The sequence below is a fragment of the Chlorocebus sabaeus genome, chromosome 5, assembly GCF_047675955.1.
Source record: "Chlorocebus sabaeus isolate Y175 chromosome 5, mChlSab1.0.hap1, whole genome shotgun sequence".
NCBI lineage: Eukaryota > Metazoa > Chordata > Mammalia > Primates > Cercopithecidae > Chlorocebus > Chlorocebus sabaeus.
The window spans coordinates 80,298,538-80,326,316 of NC_132908.1; the positions used below are offsets into that span (position 1 = coordinate 80,298,538).

The 27,779-nt window shown below is 45.4% G+C and overlaps 1 protein-coding gene across 2 annotated transcripts in view; it reads left to right on the forward strand.

The window, feature by feature from the left end:
* CDH13 (cadherin 13) overlaps positions 1 to 27,779 on the forward strand; it is a 1,174,890-nt gene that overhangs the window by 1,045,585 nt on the left and 101,526 nt on the right. For both annotated transcript variants that reach the window (XM_007994196.3, XM_007994191.3), the window contains one exon: positions 3,017 to 3,270. In XM_007994196.3, the coding sequence (XP_007992387.3) occupies positions 3,017 to 3,270 (254 nt within the window). The remainder of the gene's footprint in view (positions 1 to 3,016; positions 3,271 to 27,779) is intronic.

Sequence of the window (27,779 nt, forward strand, 5' to 3'; positions counted from 1 at the left end):
TAATAAGATTGTGTACTTTGTGAGATCATAGAGGGCTTCTTGATCCAATTACAGCCCTCAGAGGGGATTAGGAAGAGAGACCCCTGTGTCGCCAGCTCTAGGTGTTCTGGCCCTGGGCATCGTACAGCTGGAGTTAGTAGATCCCACCTTGGGCGAATGGAAAGAAACGTTAGCGTGGCCCTGCTCCCTTCCTAAGGCCAGCCTCTCACTGCGTGGCTCCCTCCCTCGCTGCTCCCCTTCCTCTGTGGCATCCTCCACGGCATAGTTCCTCCAAAGCCAGCGTTCCGTTCAGGGCGTTCCGCTCAGGGAGTGTCAGCCTGGGAACATAGGAGAAAAACTGGGGCTGGGGAAATGACTCTTGCAGCTCTTGCTTCCCCGCTCTTTTTCCTCACCATCTTCACAGTTTCTTGTTATTGATACCAACGCTAGGCCTAGCTCCATGGGAAATATTCAGCGTTCATCTTGTCCCCTGATCTTTACAACAATCCTCTGTACTAGGATTTTATTGAAGAGAAAGCTGAGACTTCAGGGGCGGCGGTGACTTGCTGGTGGTCCCAGCGTTATGATGCATCAGGGCCAGGACTTGACCCCCACCCATCTTTCTATTTAATTAAAAAAATAGGGGATTTAAAAGGTAGAAATATCCAAGAATGTTAGATTTTTGCATAATCAAAATGATATATAATTGTGTTGCAAAAGACTAGTGCTACAGAAAAGCACAAGAATTACTGTCATTCATTCATTCATTCATTCATGCAATGATATTTATTTAGAGCTCACTATGGTCCTGACACTGTGCTAGGTGCTCTGTATTCACGGGTGAAAGAAAGGGTCTCTGTCTACAGCCTCCAAGGCAGCTTATAGTTATAAGAGCAAGAACTTTTGCTGCAAATAATGATGTCCCCAGGAAAGAAGGAGAGGAGGGAGGGAGGGAATCGTCTCCTTGGGAAAAAACAACCAGCGGTCCCCAGCCGAGGAAAAGGAGCTGAGCGGCACAAATTGGTTATTTCCAAGCATCTTGACTGTCTCACTTGTCAGCAGATGGCTGAATTCCCCAGAAACCCCACTATCCTTCTGCTTGTGCATAGGTCTCTGGCTCTGGGGAATGAGATGTCAGACCAAACGAGGCCAAGATTGTGATTAGTGCTGGTGTGGGTGGAGATGGCCCTTGGGAGACTGAGGTGCTCGGCATCTCACTGCTGTTCAGAGAACCCACCCTCAGCGTTCTCGTGACCCAGCAAGCCAAAGGCTCTGCCCCCTCCAGGATCCTAATTGAGATGAATAGCTGTATTTTCCAAGCATGGCAGCTCCCTGGCCCTGGTTTGAAGTTTACTTTACTGAGGTTGCACATTCTGGCATCACTTGGGATGGACAGAGATCCATTATTAGGATCCATAGAAAGAAGGATAGAATGGTAAATTACTGCTGTGTTACAGGGATCGAACCGAAACACCACTGTGCAGCCGCTCAGTACTAAGAGCTTTGCATCTGTTAACTCTTAAAATCCTATTACTAACCCTGCTGGGAGTTGTTCGAGGTGAAGAGAGGAAGTCCAGTTACAACCAGGAAGCATCTCCAGTGTGTGTATGTGTGCACGCACTCTTCCATGTGTGGAGGGCTTAGCCCTGAATACATGTCAGCTGTAATTATTATGAAAGTGACTTTATTTGCCTAAAGACACTCTGACCCAACCTGCCAGATTCCACTCCCACCTCAGTGCCAGCTCTTTCCCCAGCATCAACGGTCCTCATCTCTGCTTTCATTTTCCCACCTCCACTGCAACCTCTACAACTGTGGTTGCTCACTTTTACTTGAGGGTAAATCAAATCTCTTGACTCATTTAGTCTTGTCCTTCTTGCAAGAATACCCATTATGGCATGGGTCTGATGGGTTAGCTACTTGTTCCAGTAAGCATTAGGAAAATAACTTGACAGAAGCAGTATGCCCTCATCTTACCTAAATGTCTCCCCATGCTCCCCTGACAGAGCCCTACTCGGGGAAATGCCTGCAGCCACCACATCATGTGCTCTCGTGGTTGAGAAAGAGAGTGACAGACACTCAGTTGGCAGCACCATTGTATTCCTAATGTTTATCATGGAGTTTCTTTGACATCCTCTGGTTTAGTCCACACAGTGGCTGGGGGAGGTGGGTACTATTGGCCCCCTTTGCAAAATCACCTAGAGTGGTCCTCATCAAGGCTGCCCATTGACACTGTGGTAGGACAATCCACCCTTGTGTGGAACTGTCCTGGGCACGGCTTTGAGTCTAGTATTGCTGTCCCCTGCCGGGCAAATGGCTGTAGAGTCCTTGAGTCAGTTGAAAATGCTCCCATACATTTTCACATGCCCTCAGATGGGCAGGGCCCAGCGGCTTAACTCCACATGGCTCAGACTCTCAAATCCTTTTCCCCACATTGTACTCTACTAGAAACCATGGGCCCAGGCTATACTTGAAGAGACATAGAGACCCTTTGACTTTGTGGCAAGTGAGAGAGAAACATTAACAATAAAACTTTGGTTTTCCTGTTCCATTTGATCCACTGTGATCACAGAGGCAGGGTTATCTTGCTGTAAAGTGACTGAGGCTTGGGCTTTCTGGTCTTGTTTACCAGAGCCCCCATGGGTGTCGGGGGTGTGGAGTTACAGGTTCCAGGCAGGGAGGCGTTAAGCCTCACCGTTGCCAGGGAGTTGCCTAACAAGATCTCAGAGGGAGGCTCACTAAGGTTCAAGTCACTCACTGCCCAGATGACTAAGGCTCAAGTCATCTGTTGTCATTCATTTCTTAATAAAAAACAAACAAGCAAACAAAAAACCAACATCCATACCTAATCTCACATTTTCATGTTTCATATTCTTTGTCTTAAAGATAGCCCCCCAATTACACAGGCTGCCTCCAAAGCCCAGCTCCATCCCACTGAAGGCCCACTGTTGCTTGTGGAATTTCAGAGGGAGTTTGTGCAAACCACCTGCCCTTCGTGGCTGGTGTGCATCCTGAGACCCTTCTGTCTGCTTTCCAGCCATTGGACTATGAGATTTCCGCCTTTCACACCCTGCTGATCAAAGTGGAAAATGAGGACCCACTCGTACCCGATGTCTCCTATGGCCCCAGCTCCACAGCCACTGTCCACATCACTGTCCTGGATGTCAACGAGGGCCCAGTCTTCTACCCAGACCCCATGATGGTGACCAGGCAGGAGAACATCTCTGTGGGCAGTGTGCTACTGACAGTGAATGCCACGGACCCCGACTCCCTGCAGCATCAAACCATCAGGTGGGTGAGTGGCTCCGGAACCACAGAAGGGAGGTGGGCAGGAATTGCTTTTCCTTTCCAGTCACAGAAGCTGGTTGTCAGGAGCAGATACCATTAAATTAAACTTGTTAACAATCCGGGCAAGTGGGAGGAAAGCGTCATTGCAAGGAGGTTGTGGCTGACGGCTGCAGGGGGCCAGGCTCTCTGGTGAGGGTGGCGCTCCCACCTGATTCCAGCCTGGGAGGAGAGTAGCTTCAGGGCTGTGTTCCCAAATGACCAGCCAGCTCTGCTGGCCCTGGGCACAGTCCTTGAAGGGAGAGAGGAGGGAGCCACTCCGGGTAGCCTCCTGCATCTCAGAAACTTGCCTGCTTTGTCATTAGCACCGCTTCATGGCAAATGTTTTAGGTGACTCCATTTACAGATACAGGTATTGCAGATTCAGAGAGGTTCAGGATTTGCTCAAGCAGCCCAGCCTGGTGGCAGAGGAATCAGCATGGAAACAGGACACTCTGCAAAGTTCGTGCTCCTTCTAGCTGCTAAATGCTCACTGACTCTGAGCTGTCGGGAGGGGAAGGAGCAAAGTCACTTCCTGGTGCTTGGAAATAGACCATTGGGATTGATATTCTGCCTGATGAGGGGCAGGCAAAAATTAATAATAATAATAATGTGCTCAGAAGTCTCTGTCTTCCTTTCTTAAGCTCTGCCTGATGTTTAGATAGAAGGCATTTTCATAATGAGATTTAATTAAATGGTCGCTGTCTACCCATGGTGCATCTAATGCTGGCAAATAAAAGACACCCTCGTTGGTGCATTGTTTCACAATAAACTTAAATCAGCGTGCAGATCCAAATGCATGCCTCTCTCTGCAGAAGAAAGTTATTAATCTTCCTCCTCCAAAATCTAATCTTCTTCTCATATGAGATACAAATAATCAAGTACTGGACACACTTACAATAAACACATGTCTGATTTTCCTGATTTGAAACACCTGAAAATGTACAACAGGGACTGAGTCAACCACTTTACTTTGGAGCAAGCTGGCGGAGAAGAAGCAAAAGTTATTTTCCAACCCCAAAAGTGGATTTATTTTTATGGCTAAGCTTTCCGAATGCCAGATGAACTAGACAAGTGTGTGAAATAATACCAAATCCTATAATAATGTGAATCTGAAATAGCCATTCTTTTTTTCCCTTTTTTTTCTTGTTGCTATCTGACAATGGAAACATGCAATTTAAACATCAAAGAGAAAGTCTCTCTTAAGTACTTAGATGGGAAAACTGGTAGTTTAACAGACTACAAGGTAGTTGGACAAAGGTAGGATGTCTACAGGTGAGCTTATCTGTCATCTTGTATTTCTACAATTGGACGTGAAAGCAGGGACACTGAGGGTAATAAAATGAGTTAAATCAGGTTGATGTTTTGGACCCTGTGTCTCTGCCATTGCTGGAAGAACTTGGGATGCTGCCAGTCATAAAAGAGTTAATGCAATGAGGAGGGATGGATGGAGGTGTCTAGGACCCAGGACTAGATGTCCCACAAAGATGGGACAGACAGTGGGAGAGGAAGGTCAAGCTGGGTTGTTTGATTAAGACCAACTCTGCTGACTTGGACAAAGAGAAAATGTGCTGGAAGACCCTATGGATACTACATATGATGGAGGAATATCTGAAGAACCCGCTTGAGATAAGCACAGGAGCTAGGGCATCCTTCAGGCTCTAAGTCACAGGAACAGACAGGCTTGCAGTTTAGGATCTCCCAGCGAGAATAAACCAGCTCCAGCTGTTTTGCATTCTAGTGTCATTCGGCCCATGGTCACACTCCCGGGGCAGCTCTGCCTTGCTGGGGTTGGGGTCATGCGCCTCCCTGCTCCAGTCACCTTGACTAGTGGTCAATCGAGATGATGTTTCCAGATACCCAGCACAGAGGGCGGCTGACTGAGAAGGAGGATGAACATCCTGTGTGGCAAATGAAGTTTGCTACTGGGAGTATGGAGGCAGGCCACAGGTGCAGTTCCAGCAAACTGAGTTAGGAACAGGATTCCAGCCTGGGGAGGGAGGGGCGCCCCGGAGAGCCGAGACATTAAGGAGCATCCAGGCCAAGATTCGAGCCGTGGGGAGCAAAGGTCGTGTAACTATTAAATAGCACTGGCAGACAAGGGACTTGATCCCACCGCTGTGCAAGAGAAGGAGGTCGGAGAAAGCAACCTAGAAATGACTCAAGGTGACACCCATGGGGAGAAGCTGGAATGCAGAAAGTTCTGAGGATCTTCCTGTTTCTCTAGCAAGTGTGATAATCACAGCTGTGGCCTTCCTTCACAAGTAACCAGGACCCAAGTCACAGTGACATAGGCCAAAGGGGGGTCCTGCCTACTCGCATGGGTCACCACACCTAATGGAAAAGTCCATGGGAATGAAGGCCTCCAGCATGATGGAATTCAGGTGCTCAGACCATATTCCTTCTCCATATCTAGCTCTCCTTTCCCCTGGGTTGTCTCCACGCTCAGCCATATTTGCACATCTGTAGAGAGAAGAGGGAAGAGGCACCAGCAACTTCTGTCCTTGATCCTACCAGAGGAAAGCAACATCTTCCTCCCTAATCACTAGCCCAGCCCAAGGCCCAGGTTGAGTCACGAGCACAGCTCTCTGAACCAAGCAGAAGATTAGCAGGACGGATTGTGCCACGAGTCCTGGTGCCTGAGCCTCCCACGGACCCCAGCACCCAGCTCTGAGGGCCTGCAGGGGCGGCTACCCGAGGAAGTGCAGGAGGCTCGTCCCAGAGGATGGGAAAAATGCTGAGTAATCAGGAACCACAGAGAGCCACTGGCACCAAGGTCAACCTTGTGAACCCCACAGAAAATAGAGCTGCAATGTGTCTCTGCAGCTGCCTGAGACAGGATTCCAGCCTGGGGAGGGAGGGACGATGTGTCTCTTAGGTCTGCGTAAGAGTTCTAGCATTTACAAATTGGCCTGGCTAAGTGATGGCTGGACTAATCCCTTTCCCAGCCTTGGAGCAAAGTAAATGTGTCCATGCATGTGCATTTCTCTGGCCTCACTCCTCACGCATATTCCTTCCTGCTGGCAGCCATAGTGGCCCACACGTGACCCTTTCTTAGCCTGGTACTGGCTGGACCCCTCCATTTCCCTTTCTCCCTTCCCCCCTCCCCCCTTCCCTCTCTCCCCCCCTCCCCACCACCTTTCCCTCCTTTCCCTTTCTTCCCCTCCTCTCCTGAAGTAAAGCCGGGATAACATCACCGACAGGCTGAGCTATTGTCACGGGAGCTCTTTGGGAAAAAGAGGCTCATTAATTATTTGCAGCCTTTGATCCTGCACACTGAGAAGTGCTGTCCCTGGGGACCTGTGTGTGCAGGGGAGGAATGGGGCTGCAGAGAGGGGCCGGGGAGGGAGACAGTTTTCTAATCTAATTGTCTATGCTGGGTTACCCAGTCTTCTCAGACAGATGCAACGGCCTTGCACATCGTGGTGTTACTGCTGTTGTTGTAATGATTCTTCAGGGAGCAGGCATTGGAAGAAGAAACTTATCTCAAAGAGAACTCTTCCTTCTTCTCCTCCTCCTCCTCCACAAAACAGGAGTCAGGCATCTCCTGATAACATTTTAGTATCTCTAATATCTCTTTCTTCTTCTTCCTTCTGTTGACTGCTGATGTGATACCTCTGTTCTTGTCTTCTTAATTTAAAAGAATTTAAACAAGAGACACACAGCAAAAGAAGGGCAGCACAGAGTAATTTATTGCAACAGAAAAAGAATATGTTGAAAGTTAGGTGCAGAATCGCCAGTGCACTCTGAGAGAGAGGATTCAGGGTGGGCTGGTCGCAAGGATGAGACAGCGAAGACCCACACCAGGGAGGCTCCCTTCTGGGAGTCTTCCATGATTATTCGTAAGGAGGTGGGAAGAGGCGTTACTAGGAAGCTGTTCCGCGTGGTCTTTCGGGTGCACCTGTGCAGTAGCTGCACATGCTCATTCATGTGTCGCATGTCTCTTTAGCATCTAAAATCTCCACCCAGGGCTGTGTTTTTCACGATTATGATGAGCAAAGAGTCAGTTTAAGGACAGGCAAAATTAAAATGTGCATGTTCTCTGAAGGGGAAAGTCTCCACGGAAGACAGCTTTGCTTGAATGAGCTCAGTTACCGTGCAAATCCTGAGACTGACTGTGTTGGCTGTGCGGTCACCACAGTTGCTGCTGCGTCCCGAGAACACGGTCACTTCCTTGACTACCTATCCAGCCTCACTCCTCCTCCTTCCTCTGTCTCTCTGCCTGACTGTCTCTCTGTCTGTCTCTGTCTCCCCACCCCACCATCTCTGTCTTTTCTGACATTCCCCGTGATTCAGCTCCAACAACCCCATCTCATCTCACCTTATTTATCAGGCCCTCGAAACTAAAATCCCCCATGAGAGACGGGATCCTGAGATCCTGAGATCCTGAGATCCTGTGGCGGGGCCTGCCCATCCTAATGGCCACTGTCACCTCCTCCCTGAGGCGGCTCCCTCCGTGGTCAAAATGGGAAGCCGCCTCCCCAACCCCAACCCCACCGAAACTTAGGAACACACTTCCAGCTAAGTCCAGCTCCTGGGCCATGTCCTGCCTCTCGTGAGGAAATGCACGCCTCAGGCACCACTGCTCCTCTGCTGACCACAGCCAGACACCCTCTCATGTCCCCAGGGAATGCTCAAGTCAGCAAAAGGTGCCTTGATCTCCAAGGAAGCTGTGACTCCAAAGACAAGGGGTGTCCAAACATCAGAGGGAATCTTCTCACTAAAAAGCCTGGGTTATTAAGACTCGCTAAAAAGCCCTTCACATTGTGTTATTAGCCAAACCAAAATGAACAGCAGTGGTCTAGTGACAGATGAAATTCTTCTTTTTAATGACACTATCTTCTTATCCTTATTATAAAGTTAAGATAGTTTCTGGAAGAAACTTTTGAAAAGACAGGTAAGAATCAGGAAGATAATAAAGTATCTGTCATCATCTCAGACAAGGAAATCCCTTTTTCACCACTTGGGTCTATCTCCCTCAGTCACGTATGTGAATATTCTGTTCTTCATTACCAGAATTGGCTTGCATTATCCACCCTCAAAACTCACCATGTTTATTTCCCAGTGTATGCTGAACAGCTTTCTGTCCCAAGAAATAGCCATTAATTTTCATTGCCGAATAGTGTGCTATTATTCCATTACAGGGATATACTCATCTGTTTATTTATTCCCTTGTTGTTGACTATTTACTTGTTTGCAGTTTTTTAAAACATTAACGGGCATGCTTGTAGTGAAATTGTTTAATTCATCATTAATATCCTGAAGACAAGTCCCTGAAAATACTTTGGTTGAGCAAAAGTATTACTCTGTATTGTTAACGTTTTTTGGCATATACAGAATTCTTTGTTTTTAAGTCTAAGCAGTCAAATTTTTATTTACCATTATTTCTAAATTGATGTCACAGTTTAGAAAGTCCTTCCCCTCTCCAAGATCACGTACATCAGGTCCTAAAACAGAGCAGGTTCCCACTCTGTCCTCTCCATGTGTGATGATGATAAGACTTGCTTGCGCTTTCAGGGTAGCAACTGTCCCCCACCCCAGGTGCACCAGGTAAAATATGCTGATGTTATTGGAGTATCTCTAATGAGGAGTGGACTCATGTAACTGGACTGGTTTGCTCATTATTGTTAGAAAGAGTAGCTCAGGCTGGGCATGGTGGCTCACGCCTGTGATCCCAATACTTTGGGAGGCTGAGGCAGGTGGATCACTTGAGATCAGGAGTTCAAGACCAGCCTGGCCAATACATCTCTTCTAAAAATACAAAAATTAGCTGGGCGTGGTGGTGTATCCCTGTAATCCCAGGTACTTGGGAGGCTGACGCAGGGGAATTGCTTGAACCTGTTAAACCTGGGAGGCAGAGGTTGCAGTGAGCAGAGATCTTGCCACTGCACTCAGCCTGGCGATAAAGTGTGACTCCATCACAAAAAAAAAAAGACAAAGAAAAAAAAGTACCTCAAAGATAATTATGTAAAATGGAAGTAACTACATTTACTAAACCTTCTCCAACAGTGAAATGAAACACGGGAACTAACCTTTCCATCAGATCCCCGATTTGGTTACGTTAGGGAGGCAGCCAGCAGCTAAATCCTTCTGAATAGTGGGGAGGACCCACTTCTTTCTCTCTACAATCAAGGGCAACCAAGTAACAATTCCTATTCCAGACATTTTTCAGACAGAACTCATCTTGCCCAGGATCTATAGTAAACAATTCCACAGCAGAGACTTCTGCCTACACTTTAAATACAGAAGATATGTGTTGAAGTAAAATATTGTTCCTACCCATGTAAAATTTCATATCACTGCTCAACACGTTTTTTGGAAAGGGTCATTCATCCAGGGAGACCTGCAAGTATGTGTCAAGCATTTTATCTGTGGGGACTAAGTTTGGCTGAACATAACAGGAAAATTCAAAATGACAGTGGCTCAGAGCAGATAGAAGTTGACTTTTATTTTTTCCTCACATAAAGTAGGTCTAGAGCAGGCATGGCAGTCCAGGGATAGTGGCAGCCCCACACAGCCCCACACAGGGTTCTACTTGCTCACTATTTTACCATGTCTAGACTGGCACCCTCTTCCTCATGGTCTGTTATGGTTGCTAGTGCTCCAACCTTCATATCTGCATTCCAGACAGCAGGATGGGAAATGGGGAAAGAAGAGGGATACTCCCTCTCTTTTAAGGAGACTTTCTGGAATCAACCACATTTTTATTTAAATCTTGTTGGCCAAAATTGGTCACATGGCCACACCTAGCTGCAAGGGATTATGGGAAGTATGGTCATTTGACTGGGTAGCAATGTGTCTTGCTTTTTAAACCAAGGTTCTTTACTAAGGAAGAAAAGAAGAATGGATATTGTAAGGTAGATAGAACTTTCTGCCATGAATGCCTTTTTAGATGGAAACTTTCTACTTAATAAATAACTGCAGGGTACATTTTAAAAGGGAAAAAATCCTATGATATTAGATATTTTCATAATCAAAATAATAAATGATGTTGCTAAAGACTAGTGCTAGAGAAGAGCGTATGGATTGCAGTGATGCATTCATTCATGCCATGGTGTTTGTGGAGAGCCCAGTGTGGGCCTCACACTGTGCTAGGTGCGGTGAATTCACTGGTGAAAGGAATAGACTCTGTCTACAGCCTCCCAGGGAGCTTATCGTCATAACAGCAAGAACTTTTGCTGCAAATGATGGTGTCCCTATAAGGGAAGAAAGAAAGGGAGGGAGGAAGAAGGAATGAAATAAATTGCTTCCTTGGGATCTAAGAACCAATGATCCCTAGCCAAGGAGACGGAGCAGAGTGGCACACACTGCTTTTTCCCCTACACCATGCCTGGCTCACTTTCAGCAGATGGCTGGATTCCCCAGAAACCCTGCTCTCCTCCCGCCTGTGCACAGGTCTCTCCCTCTAGGGAACTGGGTGCCAGCCCAAACTCGGCCAAGATTTTCACAACCCCCTGCAGACATGGGTTTTGAGAATGATGGTAATAATATTGCTGCTGGGATGATTGAAATACTTAACATTTTTATATAGAACTTTACCAAAAGCACTGTTACCAGTCTTCTTATAACCACCCTGTAAATGAGAACATCTTGGTCTCCCTTTTTACTGATGAGGAGAGCAGAACCTCCCTGAGCCATGGTTAAAGGAAGAAAGCACACAAGCTTGGTTTACAGAGGCTGAGTTAATGTGGTGAATGAGAACACCGGAGCTTCATCCACACCACTGCGCCTACTGCTGATGTTGGCTTAAAGCTTTTTGAGCATCTCTTAGTGTAACTTCACCAAGCTTCACACTTCCCCAATCCTTGGCATAATTGTCCATCTTCCCACTAGACTTTGTGCTCAGAGAGAGTAACAGTCATCTTTTTATCTCCTTCCCTGATGAACCACCAGAGCTTCCTCAGTACCACTGAGTTAATTAAGCACTTTAGGCACAGGACTAAGACCTTCAGACTTTCCATGGGCCTACAAATATGTCAGGTACCTGAATACATAGTCTATTGCCTCCAAAATTCAAAAAGAAAGCAGGAAAATTGAAATTAATAAATATCAACTGTCTGCGGAATCATGACAACTTTAGCAGGTTAAATATAATATTTGCAAGTGTCTTTACATTTGCAAACGATTTGTAGCTCTCACCTTGCAAGAATGGCAGATAAATTTTAGGTGATTATTAGTAGAATATTTCTTATAGCACAGGAATTCCTAAAGCAAAAGTATAAAAATAATTTCAAACATGTTATGGGAAACAAATGTGTTTTTAGTGTGGGTACATTTTAGTACATTTGATACAATTTGGGGTGAGGCCACCATAGACAGAGAAAAATTCTTAAGGGCTTAAATGTCTGGAAACAGACCAATCCCAGCATTAGGGCTGGTGCATGACCAGTACTCAGTAACCAGGTAGAATAGATTAATGGTGGCTGGGTTGGGGGTGACTGCATGAACACATTTTTCAGCATAAGTAGACATAGGATGACCGAATGTGATGGCTCACGCCTGTAATCCCAGCACTTCAGGAGGTCAAGGTGGGTGGATCATCTGAGGTTAGAAATTCAAGAATAGCCTGACCAACATGGTGAAACCCCATTTCTACTAAAAATACAAAAAAAGTTAGCTAGGCATGGTGGTGCTTGCCTGTAGTCCAACTACTTGGGAGGCTGAGGCAGGAGAATCACTTGAACCTGGGAGGTGGAGGTTGCGGTGAGCCAAGATCGTGCCACTGCCCTCCAACCTGGGTGACACAGTGAGACCCCATCTAGAAAAAAAAAATGTAGACATAGCTTGTATTAGTCCATTCTCAAATTGCTAAGCAGAAATGCCTGAGACTGGGTAACTTATAAAGAAAATGATTTAATTGTCTCATGGCTCTGCAGGCTGTACGGGAAGCATGGCAGCATCCACTCAGCTTTTGGGGAAGCCTCAGGAAACTTAAAATCACGGCAGAAGGCAAACAGGGAGCCGGCACTTCACATGTCTGGAGCAGGTGGGCCGAAGTGCTACACACTTTTAAACAACCAGATCTCACAAGAACTCACTATCCCGAAGACACCACCAAGGAGGGATAGTGTTAACTCTCCTGATCCCATCACCTCCCACCAGGTTCCAACAGTGGGGATTATATTTCAACATGAGATTTGGGTGAGGACACAGATCCAAACCATATCATAGGTTTTGTTTTCTTTTAATCTTCAAACATTGACTAATGTCTACCAACCATGAAAACATTTGCATTTGGCCTTGTTTTAAACTAATCCCAGGAAGGGTAACCAATCCTAGTAGGGAGACTTTAGAAGGATGTACAGGTCTCTCACAGAACTTTCCAAGTCCATGAAAGTTACATTAAAGAGCCATTTCTGTCAGCCAACCCTTTTTCCGAAGCCTTGATCCAAATTGAGCCTATTCTTTGAACATAGAATATCTGAATCAGATCCAAATTAAATACTCGTCTCTTTGAAAAACCACAACTGCTTTGTCCTGATTTCTTTGGGGCTCAGTCTTTTTTAAGTCATTTCCTTCCTCCTAGTCTTTCGGACCTGGATGCTTTTTAACTTTACAGTAGAATTCATTCATGCATTCAAACTGGTAAAGAATACAACATAGAATAATGACATTTCAGCCCCAAAAGATTTGTTAAAATGCCCAATTTCCATTTTTACTGGTCTTCTCATGATTCATCAAGTCCTTTTCTTTAACACCTTGTTTAATCTAATATTGGAGCTCATTCAAAGGAAATCATGAAAAATGATGGGAAATTAAGCAAAAGCCATCATTGACTGGCTATGGGACATTTTATTCTGTATCTTCTAAGACCTTTGGAAGTAAAGGCAAAAATCAGCTCTCTTGAAAATGTGAATTTTGTCATCACTGGCATTCTCAGAAACAGAGGGGTTCAAAAATATGTAGTAGCCTACCATTTATTGGGAGGAAGGAGGATTTCTAATCCCAAAAGCAGGTTTCAAAACCAGATTTAAGAATTTAGATTGGGGTGACTCCCACCTTTTAAATTTTAATCAGAAGTTAAAGACCAAATAATAACATTTCTACCTGGGGGAATTAAGAGAAGGCCTTCATGTACTAAACTGTATTACTAACGCTTCATCTTAATTAAATGTGGTTACTGACCTCAATAAAAGGATCTGGGATGAGGTCATTCTTTTGGTTCTTGTTTTTAATGAGTTAAATTTTTTTCTTTCTTAAGTCAAGAAACACAGAGTTTGAAACGTGAATAGATTGTTTACAGTGGTGCCTTTGTGATTTTTAATTAAAGTGATATTCTTCCATTGTTAGTTTATGGTAGCAATACATTTTATTGCCTATTCTGCTGTGGAATTTTTAATTATTTATGCAAATATAGTAGCACAGATGACTCTTATTTTTAGTGGTCAGATTTTCTGTTATGAAGATGCTGGGGGAAACAAAGCCTCACAAATTAAACTATGGGATTTTTAAAGTTTTAAGAGCTTCACTAGCTAAAAATAGAATCCTGGCTTTTATAATGATCCAGAGACTGAAGATTTTCATTATTCATGTCAATTAAAGGTGCTCGATTTGGTTAATATGAAACATCTGGCCACTTGGGTAAACATATGAAAGGCTATTTTAGAAATCAACCACCTTTTTAACATCCATCTACATATGTTGTTATAAATTTGCCATAGGCCAGACTTTCATTATTGAAAACATGGTTTCAAATTGGCTATATTTGAATATAATTATCAGGGTCCTTCTTGTCAGTCTTAGAAATTAATCCTCAGAACCAATATAGAAAATATTGACACATGTTAATATTGTTCCTTGACCAATATTTTCTAAGCTGTTAAATCTACTTAGCTTTTTTTTCTTAATAAACCCATTTGAAATAGATGAGGATTGCTACATAAGCTACTAACACAGCACTGATTGAAAAAGCCACACATTTCAGGATTGCAACCGAAGTCAGTTGCATAGGGAAAAGAGCTGATTTATTATCTGAGTTTGTCTGTCAATCACCAGCACCCGCCAGCCAGCAAGCACGAGGAGTTTATCATGGCATTAACCCTAACACGGGTAATGAAACCACAGGCGGTGACTCATGTAACTAATTCAAGAAATGCATTTCATCATCTGCTCCCCATTTGCTTTCCAAATGAATCTCAAAGCTTGTATTTTCAAGTGATGAGGCTCTAAACTACAGTCCTCCTACAAAGACTTAATTTGGGGATTTCCTCATGCATTCCAATAGCGTTGGCAGGAACCTCACTAGAAGATCCAACCTCCTTATATGGCTGCTTCTAAGTATTCTTGAGTCCCTGCGTGTAGTCTGCACATGTGAAAGGGGGACCTAGGGATTTGGACTAGGGCTGTGGCAGGAGAACCTATCTCTGCGTTCATTCATCCCACACCTACAACATACTGGGTGTTTTTCTAGGCATTGGGGAATACAGCAGGCCCAGAAACAATTAAAAGTATCTGTTGGCCAGGAGCAGTGGTTCACACCTGTAATCCCAGCACTTTGGGAGGCCAAGGCGGGTGGATCACCTGAGGTCAGGAATGTGAGACCAGCCTGACCAACATGGTGAAACCCCGTCTCTACTAAAACACAAAATTAGCCGGGCGTGGTGGTACATGTCTATAATCTCAGCTACTCAGGAGGCTGAGGCAGAAGAATCACTTGAAGCCAGGAGGCAGAGGTTGTGGTGAGCCAAGATCACGCCACAGCACTCCAGCCTAGGCAACAAGAGCAAAACTCCATCTCAAAAAAAAGAAAAAAAAAAAAATCTGGTATGGAAATCATATTCCTGTGGAAGAGAGAAAAAGAATGAGAGAATTAATAAATACAATAAATGGCCTAGTAGCTGGTGATTAATGCAAAGAAAGAAAGCAGAGAAGGAAGGAGGAGAGTCGTTACTCTAGACAGGGGGTCAGCACAAGTCTCACTAATGCTGTGATGCTGCAGTGAAGAACTGGAGGAAGCGGGGGTGAGCCAGACAGCTGTCCGGGGTGGAGAGGTCCAGGTAGCGGAGGCAAGGGCAAAGGCCTCAAGGCAGAGTGTGCAGGAGTGTGCCCAGCACACAGCGAGTTGGGGGAAGGTGGGAGATGAGGCCGATGCTCTGGAGAAGATGGAGAAAGTGTTAAGCAGGTTGGTGGGATTAGGAAAGCGGGGCAGTTAAGGGAAAGGGAGACAGAGGCAGAGCACAGGACTGGAGTGGAGGGTGCCATAGTAATCCAGGTAAGAGGCCACGTGGGTCTGGGCAGGGATGGTTGCAGTGCAGGCAGTGAGAAACAGCAGATACTGAATTTGTTGTTGTTCTTGTTTTATTTTTGAGACAGAGTCTGGCTATGTCTATCTGGCTGGAGTGCAGTGCCACAATTTTGGCTCACTGCTACCTCCACTTCCCAGGTGCAAGTGATTCTCGTGCCTCAGCCTCTGGAGTAGCTGGGATTACAGGTATGCACCACCACACCCGGCTAATTTTTGTATTTTTAGTAGAGACTGGGTTTCACCATGTTGGCCAGGCTTGTCTCCAACTCCTGGTCTCAAGTGATCCATCTGCCTCGACCTCCCAAAGTGCTGGGATTAGCCACTGCGCCATGCCCTGAATGTTCTGAAGGTACTGGTGACAGGGATTTGCTAACCAACTGTGCCGTGTGTGTGTGTGTGTGTGTGTGTGAGAGAGACAGAGAGAGAGAGACAGAGAGAGGAGTAAAGATTGACTCCAAGATTTTTGTCCAAGCAATTGGAAGCACAGAGGGCACATCTATGAGCTTTGCAAGCTCCCTGGAGAAGTGGCAAAGTAACTTGGGGGAGGGAAGTACAGGAACTCAGTCTTGCTCTTGTTGAGTTTGAAGTAGACAAAGGGAGCACGTGAGCTGGGTATCAGAGGGAGTTTGTGCTAGAGGTAAAAGCCTGGGTGTCATCAACATCCAGATGGAGTTTAAATCATTGAGACTATGATCCCCAAAGAGGGAAGTGAGTGTAGGGCTGTGGCCCAGCACTGGGACACTCTCATGTTGGGAGGAGTGGCCCTGCCTGGCACTGTGTCACATGAGGCACTGCTTCCTGAGAATCCCCTTAGAGCCTTGCAAAGAAAAGTATATAGCTGGCCGGGCACGGTGGCTCACACCTGTAATCCTAGCACTTTGAGAGGCCGAAATGAGTGGATTGCTTGAGCCCAGGAGTTTGAGACCCACCTGGGCAACATGGCGAAATCCCATCTCTACACACAAATAGAAAAATTAGCTGGGCATAGTGGTGCATGCCTGTGATCCCAGCTATTCAGGAGGCTGAGGTGGGAGGATCGCTTGAGCCTGGGAGGGAGAGGTTGCAGGGAGCCGACTTTGCACCACTGTGTGCCATCCTGGGTGACAGACCCAGTCTCAAAAAAAAAAAAAAAAAAAAAAAAAAAAAAAAAAAAAAAAAATTCTTTGACATAAATACAGCTGGATTTGAATTCCATCTTGAATTCCATCTCTTTCGCTCACAAAAGGTTCGACATCCCTTCCTCATCTATAGGACAGGGATGATCACACCCATCTCACAGGGTGTCCAAAATATTAATGAGGTAATGTTCTATCAGATTTCTAGACTTTATATTTAGCTACTCTTCACATTTGCCTTTTCTATTTCATTATGTTCTATCCTTTCTTCCTGGTCCCTGTTCTTTTCCCCAATCATTTTAAACATAACTATTTTATAGTCTAGATACTTGTTAAATTCAGAGATTTCTTTTCTTTTTCTTTGGAGCCTAGCTGTGGGTTTCCATGGGTGAAAGTCTCACAGTTTACTCAATATTGCTAACTGTCTGTTGCAGAAAGGGCATCTGCTTTTGCCTAGTCCCCCAGGTTGTAGGCACAGGCTTGGCCCAGAGCATCTGCCACGCAGGCTGAACTCATTTCTACTCTTGATCCAGGGATCCACAGAGTCACAGCATTTCTGATCCTATCTTTAAGTTTACAGAAGAAGAAATGGGCCAAACAGGAAAAGCAGCTTGTGCACGTCAGCGCCATGCTGAGTCATATGTGAGCTGGGCACGAAAGGAAAAATCAGTAACAATGATCCTGCTTTACTTAAAAATCTGATGTTTTGCTTATTATGAATTTTTGCAATTTTTTTTTTGAAACAGAGTCTCAGTCTGTTGCCCAGACTGGATTGCAGTGGCACGATTTGGCTCACTGCATTCTCCTGCCTCAGTCTTCTGAATAGCTGGGACTACAGGCGTGTGCCACCACACCTGGCTAATTTTTGTATTTTTAGTAGAGACGAGGTTTCATCATGTTGGCCAGGCTGGTCTTGAACTCCTGACCTCAAGTGATCTGCGCACCTCAGTCTTCCTAAATGCTGGGATTATAGGCGTGAGCCACCATGCCTGGCTAATTTTTGCATTAGTTTTGATTTCTAAAATACTGCATGAAAACATCTATCTGAATGATTGAGTTTTTCAGTGTCTCCTTAAAACTTGTGACCAAGATCAGGGCCTGGCTTGACTCTCTCTAGTCCAGCCCAAAGGGAGGTATTGGGGCAGAGTGCCTTCTCTTGCCCTGATGGTCTGCCCAGAGCCACACCATGCCCTCTGCAAGTCACAACCCTGTTCTGTAGCATTCTTGGCTACCTGGTTGGTGGCCCATGTCACCTGTTCCTGCTTTGTGACAGTGACACTCTTTAGTGTGGGGGCTGAATATGCAAATGTTTAACTCTTACATCATAAGCACCCATCCTCACAGAGGGCAGCTGGGGACAGTCGTAACAGCAAGTCTGCTGTGGAGGTCATCACGGGCACTGCAGAAGACTCAAATTTGTGGAAGGGATTTGGAGTGGATGTTTTTCATTCCTGGCTGCTCCCCATCCTTTATCGTCCCTCATAGCATCCTAAACCGTCTTTTGGAGAAAACCCTGTATCGTGCAGTGTTGGTGGGAGGTAGTAACCCACTCCCATTCTATCCCAATGCAGCAGGAGTGGATATGGGACATGAGACAACTCCAGCAAACTGGATGCTCTTTCATGAGTGATTGGGGGGTGAGCAGAGGTCACGTTCATTGCATGGGAAGCATAACATGAGAACTCGGCTGTTCTCTTTGTGGTGGTCCCTAATCCCTCCCTCCCTCCCCTTGAGTTCTATTTGGTGGCTACTCATTTTTCCAGTCTGTCTTCTGGCTTTCTGTCTGTTCTATGATGGCTAATGTCAACCTGGTCTGTTCTTGTTTTATTCTACCTAACATAGCCCGTGCTGGTTTCTGTTGCTTGCAACCATGAATCCTGACAGACAGCAGACTAGGAATGATTAGAGGTTCTGAATTGTCACATCCTCTTTTGCTCAGAGGAACAGTCTCCTCTGATTCATTTCACTTCAAACATTCAACTGGATCCTAAACTTGTTTGGGTGACAGAGTATCCACAACTCATGGTGTTATTTGCACAGTGTGATGTACTTTGCAGAGCATCTTAAAATACTGATAAATTTAATCCCAATGCCCAAACTAGGAACAGTTTTACTAGCAGAAAATATGACTATGTGATATGTGTGCTCTAGAAAAATTACAAAATCAAGCCTACCTCCACCAAAGGGCCAAGGTGCAAACGTTCATAAATCAGTTTTTCAACTCCTATCTTTAATAGCAGCTCACCATCCATTCATTGGCACTGTCATCTCTGAATGCTTGCTTACAGGCAAGCAAACAGCAGATGGCAAAACTTATTATTTAGAAACTTCTATCTGCCCCCTTGGATTTTACCAGGAATGAGGAAGAGACCGTTATCATGAGATTTAAGCAGTGAGGTACCCGGGGCTGGCTTGTGGAAAGTAAAAAAAAAAAAAAACTAAGTCCATAAGGCATGAAAACCAAAAATTTTGCAAAAACACCCCTACCAGTCTCAAAGAGACACCTTTAGTAAATGACTACACATTATGCTCTTTTTGCTAAAAATGCTAATCAGTTAATTTAATGCTATGTACTACGCGCAGTGTTCTAAACACTTTCCCTGAATTCTTTTCTTCTTTATCCCTTGCAGTGACTCTATGACCTAGATATTATTATTTCTCCCCATGTTTCAGGTGGGGAAACTGAGGCCCAGTGAGATTAAAAACCTGCCCAAGGTTACACCTCTGGAAGATGGATGCATGGGGATTTGTGCTCAGGAAGTCTGGCACTAGTCTGGCAGTTGTGGTCACTGGGCTATGTACTTTTCTCTTTTCTTTTCTTTTCTTTTTTTTTTTTTTTTTTTTTTTTTTTTTTTTTTTTTGAGATGGAGTTTCACTCTGTTGCCCAGGCTGGAGTGCAATGGCGCAATCTCAGCCTCCTGCAATCTCTGCCTTCCGGGTTCAAGTGATTCTCCTGCCTCAGCTTTCTGAGTAGCTGGGATTACATGTGTGTGCCACCAGGCGTGGCTAATTTTTGTATTTTTTAGTAGGGACGGGTTTCACCATATTAGCCAGGGTGGTCTTGAAGTCCTGACCTCATGATCCACCTGCCTCGGCCTCCCAAAGTGCTGGGATTACAGGTGCGAGCTACTGTGTCCAGCCAGCTATGTGCTTTTCTTTGCAAGGCTGTAAGAGACCAGAGGTCTGTCCTTTCCTGTGCAGCCACTCTGGGGTAGTTTCTAGAGGCAGCCTGAATCTTGGATGGAATAAAAAGAGTCAGGTCAGTTTCCTTTGCTTCCATAAGGAAAACACATCCTTCAAGTCTGAGAGTTTCTATTTGCCTATAGTAAGTTTGGCAAAATTAGGAAGTTTATGATAGAGCCTTGTTCTCCCTAACACAATCACAGGAATAGAATGCACAGGGAAGTGGACATGAAATAGCTAAATGGAGAGAAACCGTGACACACAGAGTCTGTAAAAGCATTTAGTATCATCAGCCCATGCAACAGGTGGATGTCCAGCAGGCCAAGCCATCCCTGTCATCAAATGATGGCAGGAAGAGCCTCTGCTATGGAAAGAGCAAGCCGGGAAGAATGCATCCCTAGGGACTTCCTGCAACCTTGACTCCGGGGAGCAACCTTGAGTCCATGGAGGTCTGGCCAGACTCCCTCCCCGTGCTCTTACAGGCATCTGGCCGCAGTGATTTTTGCTGTGGCTATCAGCAGTGAAAGCTGTCATAAATCCATCAACTAAAATCAGAAATGGAACACACAATTTTATTCTGAAAAACAGAAGTCAGAGACAGCAAGCTATTGGGTCTGGTTGTAATTGCACACACAGGGCACGCTTCTCTGGCTTCAGTTTGGTTTGGGAGGCAGAAGAGCAGAGAGGTGAGGACGGCTGTCATTGAGTCAGATTTCCTGAGTGTGAATCTGAGTGTGAATTTCTTTGGGTAATTTCCTGAATCTTCCTAAGCCTTCTTGCCTTCCCCTGTATAAAGGGGGTAATCAGACTCATAGGGTTGTTGTGAAATGAAGGGTGATTTAATGCAGAAGGTTCAGGGAACAGTGCCTGGGACAAAGTGAATGCCAGCTACTATATTGTAACCTTGAGCAATTTGGTGTGGCTATAATAGAAAGTGGTCAACCTAGCCTGGCTGTTTTAGGGAAGTAGATCAGACATGCTGGTGAAAGAAGACAGGAGGTGGAAGGAGCCAGGCCGGCCCAGGTCCGTTTGACTCCTGGGGACAGTGTGCACTCTACCCTGGGGCCTGCGTGGACTTAGGATATGCTGATTTGGGGTCTGGCTGCTAAGTTAACAGCACTGTTGTACGGAACTGTGCTGGTCTTGAACTCCCGACCTCGTGATCCACCTGCCTCAAAGAACTTCTCAACAGGGAAACATTTCTTTCTTTTGTTTTGCAAGAGAAAACACTGTTTAAAAAACAAAAAATCATGCTCAGTAGAGTACGCAGGTTCTTTCAACACCCGTGATATCTTTTTATAATTCTGTGTAAGGAGGAATCTTCATGTGCATTTCATCTCTGTTCCCCATTCACTCATATTCTTTGTGTCTGGGGCTTCTTTTGAAATCTGTAAAGGTGGGAGGACCAGGGGATCCAACAGGGTGAGTACATGAGGAGATGTCCCTCGAGTCCACACTGGATCCACCTGGAACTCCCACCAGGGAGTTCACTGGGAGTGGGGACTTGGCAGCTGCCAGGGCACATCTCTAGGCAAGTGATTACTGTTTGATGCTTCACGCTAAAGTTATAAAGATGAAACATTTTACAGCTCAAAAAGTAAATATTTCCCAAATACTTAAAACATAGATTACCAAGTCACTGGTAAAACACAGCAGCTGGCCTTCGTCTCCAAAATATATCTAGAATCTCTGCAGTTCTTGCAACTGCACTGCACAAACTTTGTCTAAGCCACCACCATTGTCCACCCAGATGACAATAATTGCCCTAACTTGTCTCCCATTCTTACAAGGTACCATCCACATCGGGGTGATCCTGTTAAACTGAAGCTCAGATCCCATATCTCCGCTGATGAAGCCCTTTAGCGCCTCCCATTTCACACTAAGTAAAACCCAGACCCCCTGCCCTGGCCCAGGAAGCCCCCTGGCTGGCCTTGGCACAGAGCTTCCTCTCCTCTCACTCCTCTGGCAGTCTCTCCTCCAACCACACAGCCTTTCTTCCTCAAGCTTCCTTCCCATTCAGAAACTGTGCACACATCATTCTCTCTGCCTTGAATTACAGTTGATCCTCATTATTCATAGATTTCATATCTGTGAACTCACCTACTCAATGAAATGTATTTGTCACCCCAACATTAATACTTATGGTGCTTTCATGGTTATTCTTGGAGGACTGCAGAGCAGGGAAAAATTTGAGTTCACCTGATGTGCACATTCACAGCTGAGCTCAAACAAGGCCTTCTTTTACTTCGCCTTCTTATTTCAGCTCTCATACTACAAATAAGTGCCGTTTTTGTGATCTGTTTAGCGCCTTGATTTTTGTTTTTATTTTTGTGTGTTTTGTTCGCAATTTTGCTGTTTGAAATGGCCCTGAGCACAGTGCTGAAGTACTCTCCAGCATCTCTGGGTGCAGAAGGCTGCTCCATGCCTTACAGAAGAAACACGTGTTAGCGTAACCTTCCGTCAGGCATGAGTTACTGCTCTGCTAGCCATGAGTGCAATGTTAGTGATCAACTGTATATATTAAGGAAGGTGTCTTTAAGCAGAAGTGCACATAAAACAAGGCCATGTCTTGATGAGTTGACAAACATGTTGTGACCAGAGGCTTGCAGGAACCTAACCGTGTATTCCTCCTGAGAGCAATGGTTTGGTGTTTGCATAGTTTTTTGGGCTTTTTTTGTTTGTTTGTTTTGTTTTGTTTTTGAGACAGAGTCTCACTCTGTCACCCAGATTGGAGTGCAGTGGCACAGTCTCAGCTCACTTCAACCTCCACCTCCCGTGTTCAAGCAATTCTCCTGCCTCAGCCTCCTGAGTAGCTGGGATTACAGGCATGCGCCACCATGCTTGGCTAATTTTGTGTTTTTAGTAGAGACAGAGTTTCACCACGTTGGCCAGGCTGATCTCAAACTCCTGGCCTCAAGTGGTCCACCGCACCTCGGCCTCCCAAATTGCTGGGATTACAGGCATGAGCCGCTGTAGCAGTTTTATAGGACGTAGCTATGGTGAATAACAAAGATCAAGTGTACTTGCTTGCCTGCACATTCACTACCTGTCTCCCCACACTAAACTGTAAGCCCCTTGAGGGCAGGGACCATATTAGTCTTCAAGTGGGCCTGGCAAATAATAGGAACTCAGTAAATGTTTGTTTAATTAATTAATTAATTGCAAATAAATTATTTCCAAAGACAATTTTTAACCAGGCTGTAGACTGTAGTGTGTCCTGTTCAGGAGTTAATATTTAATACGTCTTTGCAAAGGATAAAAAAGGATTTCCATCAGGGTCTGACTTTAATATAAACAGTGCAAATGAATGGCTAATTAAATATCTTCACTTAATTATTATTTGATGCTCTTCCTTCATTTGGGCCTCGCCTTTGGGCTTAAAAAGATAGAAGAAACTGCTTCTGTTTCTTTACTTTTTCCCAGTGTCACTGGCTAGGCACCATTGGCTTTGATGAACCTCCCTGAGACCACCATGGGGAGATGGTGTTGCCTGGTTCCCAGTGCTGAGGCTCTCAAGACACTGCTTTCTTGGAAAGCTGATGAAACCAGGAGCATCTGTTTTGTGCTTCCTCCTGGGGAGAAAGGGACTACTCTTGGAAGTCCATTCTTCTTCTTGCTAGCCCACACAGGCAGTATGAGGAGGATGCTTAGCCCTAACTGATCTTATGATCTAGCCTGGAATGCTGAGAGCTGGGTTTGCAAACAAGCCGGGTCAGTAACTCCGACCTTCTTACTTCAGTCCATTTTCTTGCCCTGTATTGTCTTCTGTTAGAGGAGGTTTGGCAAGCTTCTTCTATAAAGGGCCAGATGATAAGCAATATAGGTCTGATGGACCACACAATCTCTGTCTCAGCGACTCAACTTGTCCATTGTAATCCAAAAGTTGCCATATCCGTGAATAGGCTGGCTGTGTTGTGTTCCAATAGAACTTTATTGACACAGGGAGGCAGAGGGCCAGATTTGAGCCATGGGCCCTAGTTTGCCAACCCCCACAGTACACCCCTACCGGCATTATGGTATCTTCATGTGTGTGTGTTCGACTCTGTGCTGTGAGCTCGTTACGGTAAGGCCTGAATCTCATCCACTGGTTTCCTCTCAACATCTGATGTAGTGCCTGCCCCGTGGCAAGCCCCCGGTCAATGGTTTGCTAAATGCATGACTTAAAAGACATGGCCCCCAAAGCATGGGTGTTGTGAAACATACTAACCAGATGAAAGGTGACCTGAGCCCCAGTGGCAGCCCATTCATCGTCATCCTGCCTCCTGTTGCCAATATTCAAAATAGCACCAGTTGTTTTTCTGTCAACAAATCAAAATAATATTCCTGCATTCGTTCAACAGACAGCCACTGAGTGTGGGAGCAGCATCCAGATGTCAGCTGGGATCTGCCTGCCTTTGAGAACTAAATAAACATGTGATAAGTTGATAAGTCCTGACTACATGCCCTGTAGCAGCCCAGAGGCTTCCCAAGATTTATGCAAATTCCAGAGGGTTGGAAAAGGAGGCCTTGAGTTTTCGGAGGTCACATCTGGCTTCAAGCTTCTACTTCTGCAAGCTAGTTCCATTTCTTAGCTGTCTCTCCTACCTGTGCCAACTTGTGGCATCCCATGTCACCCTTCTCCCCAGTCCCCCCTTGGTACACATATGCACACACACACGTGTATGCGCACACACACACACTCACTGTCATCAGAATTGGTTGTATGTGATCTAACTCACTGAGGATGTTTAGAGGCATGGAAAGGGCAGTTACATCACATCAAACAATTTCAACCTGAGACCCTGGAAGGCCCTCGATTTTCCATCCTTCTCAGCATCCCATCCCTCTGTACTTCTCACAAGACACATCACCCCAGCACGTACCCAGCCTCGGTACATATTGGGACTCCTCTCCTCTCTCCAATTTCTCCCTCTCTTCTGCACCTTCTCTTTTTAAACAGCTCCATGGAGATGTGATTGACATGCAAAAGTGCACAGGTTGATGAGTTCTGACATATGTGCGCACCCTTGACGCCATCACCATGATCTAGATCGTACATGTGTCTGTCATCCTCAGAAACGTCTTGGACTCCTTTCACAGCCTCCCTTCTGCCCCTCCTTTTCTGTACCTCAGCCCCAGGCAAGCACTGATCTGCCTTCTGTCATCGCAGATTAGTGTACATTTTCTAGAGCTTCATATAAACTGAATCATAAAGGACGCCCTCTTTTTTGTCTGGCTCCTTCCACTCAGCGCAATACTTTTGGGATTCATCCATGTTGTCACCTGTGTCACCAGTTACACAGAGACAAAGACGTTCTGCAGAAAGATTCAATTCTATGCAGCCCCTACCTCGAAAGAACTTCAAATTCCCTGTTAACAGACGGAAACATGCCAGAAGACCAAAAGGACTCTCTGTCTTTAGAAACCCATGGTTGTTAAATAGCCATTTTTCTCCCTATTAAAAATAGCTGTTTTTCAGTTGCCTCAGCGACTACTTAATAAGCACCTACTATGGGCCAGGCACTGTTGTGAGAGACAGAGTGGTAATCAGGAAAACATGGCCTTCCTCTTTGGGAATGGTCAGAAAATGAGTAGGTGAACTGCTAAAAAGTTGCAGTAGGTGTGCATATATTTCTTTTGTTTACAGGTTTGGGGAATGTAATCCCATATTTCCTTTGTTTACTCATTGAAATACTTGTTATGAGCAATGGATGCTCATCGCAAAAAAATTAACAAACATGGAGCAGCTTTAAGAAGTAAATTAAAAATCACCTTTAATCCCACTGGCCAGATATGGCCACCATTATACTTCATTTTGTTAATTCCACAGGTAAGGAGTAGAGGAGTATGTTTTGTTTCATTTTGTGTAATTAAACGGGCCATGGGAACTGCTATCAGCTTCCTGGGGAGCTGAGTTGTGTTTATTTTTTTTAAGAGCTACTAATTTTTGATTAACAAGGATGAATGTAACATTTAAGAGGAATCTAATTATACCCTCTTCCCCTTCTCAATAAAACAACATTATTCCCCACCAAGTGTGGAGTCGAGACTCTGAGGATGTATGGCCCTGAGCTGGGGGATTCTAGGGACATTTTTCATGTCACTACCTAGACAGTCGTGTGAGTGCTCCAGCAGTGAGGGATCTCAGCTGCAGGTTACATTCCCCGCCGAAGCCAGGGCTGGATAATAACTCACTTTGTCATTACTTAATTCTGTGGTGGCTGCAACTACTGAGCCAGAATAAAAACTCTCAGTCCCTGAAAAGATGAGAGACTCAGTGTCAGGATGTTTAGGAACAGAAAAAGCAAGAGGGCAGCCAAGTGGGGCCATCGGGTGGCTGCATAAAGAAGTTCGATGATGGATACAGTGCTCTCAATTCATTTCTTTTCTAAATGACATATTTGCATGTTTCCTTCATCAGTTCATTCGGTCCACACGTATCCATGCAGTGCACCCTGTGTGCCAGTCATAGAGGCCACATCCGGTCATAGGCCATACACCATGCACAGCTGTTCTCTCGGCACAGTTGACTGCACAGGCCTTCGCCCTGTGGGAGACTGAAGGTATATCTGTTTGAGCTGCAACTAAAACCCTGAAGTCTCTGTATGCCTTTGCCAACATCTGGTGGTTTCCCAAATGTTTCAAGTTCTTCTCTGTCTCTGTGCTGAAGTTTCTACCCTGACTGCCACCTCACAACCCCTGCAACCCTATCCTGGCTTCTTCCTCAGGACATTACCACAATCCAGCCCCACTTCAGCACCACGGTCAGCACCCACCAATTGCCCAGCATTCCTGCTACTGGGATGCTAGATATTTCGCGTATCAGTCCTTCTCTGTGTCTCTGCCCACTTTGCTGCCTCTGCCCTCTCTCCCTCCAAATAACAGCTGCCTAGCTAATGTCTGCATATTTGCTGGCAGCAGAGTAAGACTGAGGTTGATGTCCAGCTCTGCCATTGAGGGTTGTGGGACTTTGGGTAAGTTACTTAACCTTTCCAGACCTCATTCTCTCCACGTATAAAAAGAGATAATACTTAGAGGATTAAATAGGCTAATCCAGCAAAGCTCTTAGCACAGTGTCTGGGACATAGGAAGAACCCAATAAATAGTAACTATTATTGTAATCTGACAAGAATCATTCCAAATATACCTTGTGCTAAGTCTTTCCTCATCATTTCCTTGGGGTGTAATACAAAAATCTGACATATTCCAGAGGTTTGGATACCCTCCTTGGTACTCACTTGGCATAGCTTCCATCACACTGTATGTTGTAGTTGCTCATGAGTGTGCTAGTTAGAATAAGTAATATTAGTTTCTCTGATAGATAACCCCTCAAATCTCAGTGGCTTAACACAAAAGTGCATTGCTCACTCCTATTACAGTCGAACTGCAGATGGTGAGGTGGGATGGCTCTGCTCCACAACTTTCAGAGATCCTTGGCTCTTTCCATTTCATGAGGCTGCCTCTTCAGGGTGTGGCTTCAGGGTTGCTGTGGAAGGGAAAGAGAGCAAGGAGGGTCTTGCAGGCGTTTTGTGGCCAGGCCCAGAAGTGACATTATCACATCTACCCACTTTCCTCTATCCCAATCTAGTTGCATTAGAAGCTGAGAAATGCAGCCTGCCTGCCTGTATGTCCAAAAAGAAGACAAAATTGTCTCTGACCACAGGAGTGCTTCTCATCTCCCCACCAGGCCATGAGATGCTCAAGGTCAGTGGCCATGTGCCTTGGGTCTCTTATCCAGTGTTTGCTCCCTTCTGCCTCCCCTGGTCACCTCCAGAGCTGAGCAGGTGGCACCGTGGGGAGGGGCTTTCCAAGCACAGATGATGGAAGATGCAAAGGTACAGAGGGGCTGGGAGAAACCTGGCCCCTTCAGGGAACTGCGCACCACAGCAGCATTTGCTTGGGCTGCACACATATTACTGCATAAAAATAGCTCGTTACCACCTTAGCATAGGGTG